Source organism: Penaeus chinensis, chromosome 37 (genome assembly GCF_019202785.1).
Source record: "Penaeus chinensis breed Huanghai No. 1 chromosome 37, ASM1920278v2, whole genome shotgun sequence".
In the NCBI taxonomy this organism is placed as follows: Eukaryota; Metazoa; Arthropoda; class Malacostraca; order Decapoda; family Penaeidae; genus Penaeus; species Penaeus chinensis.
In genome coordinates, this window is record NC_061855.1 from 23,257,311 (window position 1) to 23,259,810 (window position 2,500).

The 2,500-nt window shown below is 35.2% G+C and overlaps 1 protein-coding gene across 1 annotated transcript; it reads right to left on the reverse strand.

Annotated features, from left to right (window-relative positions):
- Positions 1–1,696: 1,696 nt before the first annotated feature.
- LOC125045340 lies at positions 1,697–2,301 on the reverse strand. Its single transcript, XM_047642546.1, has 2 exons — positions 2,123–2,301; positions 1,697–1,868 (listed from the first exon to the last, which is right to left on the reverse strand). Exons 1-2 carry the CDS (start codon positions 2,299–2,301, stop codon positions 1,697–1,699), a joined length of 351 nt encoding a protein of 116 aa, XP_047498502.1.
- Between the last annotated feature and the right edge of the window lie 199 nt (positions 2,302–2,500).

Sequence of the window (2,500 nt, forward strand, 5' to 3'; positions counted from 1 at the left end):
GTGATCCTTAAAAGAAACAGCATGAATCAGATTTGACAAATTAAAATCACTCGTCATCTTCTCATTATAGCAAACTACGCTTAAGAAATGTTTATATATACATACATATATCTATATATATATATATATATATATATATATATATATATATATATATATATATATATATATATATATAGTATGCATGTGCACACACATAAGCAAACATATATGCATATATGTGTGTGTATGTATATATATATATATATATATATATATATATATATATATATATATATAGATATATATATATATATATATATATATATATATAGATATATATATATATATATATATATATATATATATATATATATGTGTGTGTGTGTGTGTGTGTGTGTATATATATATATATTTATATACATGTATGTATATATATAAACATATATATATATATATATATATATATATATATATGCATGTATATGTATGTATGTATGTATGAACATATATGCATATATATTAATCGTGTCAGGATGAAGAGCTTCAAGAGCTTCCAGACAGTCCATTTGATCTACTGTTGTTTCCATTTCTGAGACGAAGATATATTACATTAAATATTGTATAATATCGTAATTTCACAAGGCTAATGTAATTCCAAACTACCACAATTTGGTCGCACATGTTATATCTTCACTGAAGAAAAGGTGGAATATATATAAACTTACCTGTTAATCATTATTTGCGACTAAACACTACAAACGTAGATATCCGGGCTTTCAAGATAATTCTACTGCATCCCGCTTAACTTTATTGAAAAATATTTACAAAAGTGGGGATGAAAGAGATGGGTATAACTGGCTTTGGTAGCCAAGCGATGTTCCAACATTTTGTCTACCGCGACCGCCTGGCGTTTCTGTGGACGGAAACTGAATAAGTTAGCGGTTGACAACGCCAGGCGAAGGGAAAGAAGGGGCTCATGGTATCACTTGTGGGTTCGCGAAGAGTCGGGAATTACCTGTCACTTTGTTTTGTTTTGTTTTTATAGTACGAACCTACGTGTAGGAGCCCATGAGATAGATTCAATAAGATGAGCTTAGGGTTTCAGGTAGACAACCAAGATGTCTTGAATCCTTTATTAACACCGAGGAGTTAGTCTGCCTGTCATATTATACCGTGGTCTAATGATGGCTATAAATTACGTATTTAGGATGTGATAATCGGTGGTGAAGTAAGGTATATTTACTGTACAACAATACATAGCTCTTGTGGAAGGGGATAGACAACACAATATTGGAATGCATAGTGAGGCAAGAAGAGGTAAAACAGGTAAAACAATGGTCAGCAATAGTCATGAGTATTCTTTTTCTTCCTCTTTTCGGCTTGTCCTTATTCGGGGTCGCTGTTTCTTATGATTCTTCTCCAGATAGTTGTGTTCTGAGCAACTCTTTAATCGAGGTCTTTCTCTCTCATGTCCGCATTTACACAATCTATCCACCTGATTCTTGGCCTTCCCCGTCCCATTGTCCCTGGTATTTCTACATCCATTGCTGCTTTTCCTATGTGTCCTTCATTGTTCTTTCTCACCAGGTGTCCAAACCTTCTTAATCTTGCCTCCTGTTCCTTTTTTTTATATTTCGACTACCTTCACCGATCCTCTGATGTGCTTGTTCCTAATTCTTTCCAGCCGTGTCACTCCAGACATCCATTGTAACATCTACATTTCTCTAACATCTAGTTTCTTCTCTTTTACTTGCGTGAGTGTAGCTACTTCCAACCCATACATCATTGCTGGCCTTACTACTCTGTAGACCTTTCCTTTCAGTTGTGTTGGCACTCTTTTGTCACATATCACACCAGTCACCTTCCTCCAGTTGTTTCCATCCACACTGAATTCGGTGATTTATTTATTTATCCATTCCTGAAGCCTGACTCCATCTCTCAAGCTTGGTTTGTATAGCTCGCTTATTTGTTGCCACTAAAACAAAATTATCCGCATAGACGACACACCATGGTGGATTTTCTCAAATTCTTCCTTTAACACATCAAACACTAAATAAAAAAGGAATGGGCTTACTGCCGAGCTTTGATCGAGTCCGATTTTGACCTAGAGGCTATCTGTAGTTCCAACTGTACTCCTCACCTTGTAGCATGCTTGTACGAGTCCTCCGGTCCAGCCGCTTTCCCACACATCATATTTCTTATAATTAACTCTACCTCGTGTTTAAAGACTTCTTTCACTACGCCATAATTAGGATCTCCACATCCTATCACACATCGCTCACTCTCTTCATGCAATATATGTTCAAATATTGTTTCCATCTCTTGATAATATCGGCTTCCTTAATACGTTTCTATTTTCATCTTTTATCTGTATAATGTGTGCAATGTCTTCAGTGTTATTATTTCGATTCGTTGCCATATGAAAACTCTCCCCTTGGCCTTCTTTTGTGTCTAGCTCTTCGTAAAGCTGGTTATATGCTTCACACTTGGCAGTTGCTACAGTCTTCTTCGAATTTGT

Bases quoted from the DNA above. Each gene is read 5' to 3' on its own strand.
- LOC125045340 (XM_047642546.1), bottom strand. From the start codon at position 2,301: ATGGAAACAATATTTGAACATATATTGCATGAAGAGAGTGAGCGATGT. The intron at 1,869-2,122 runs GTGAGGAGTACA...CACCGAATTCAG, and splicing joins TCGTACAAGCATGCTACAAG to TGTGGATGGAAACAACTGGA.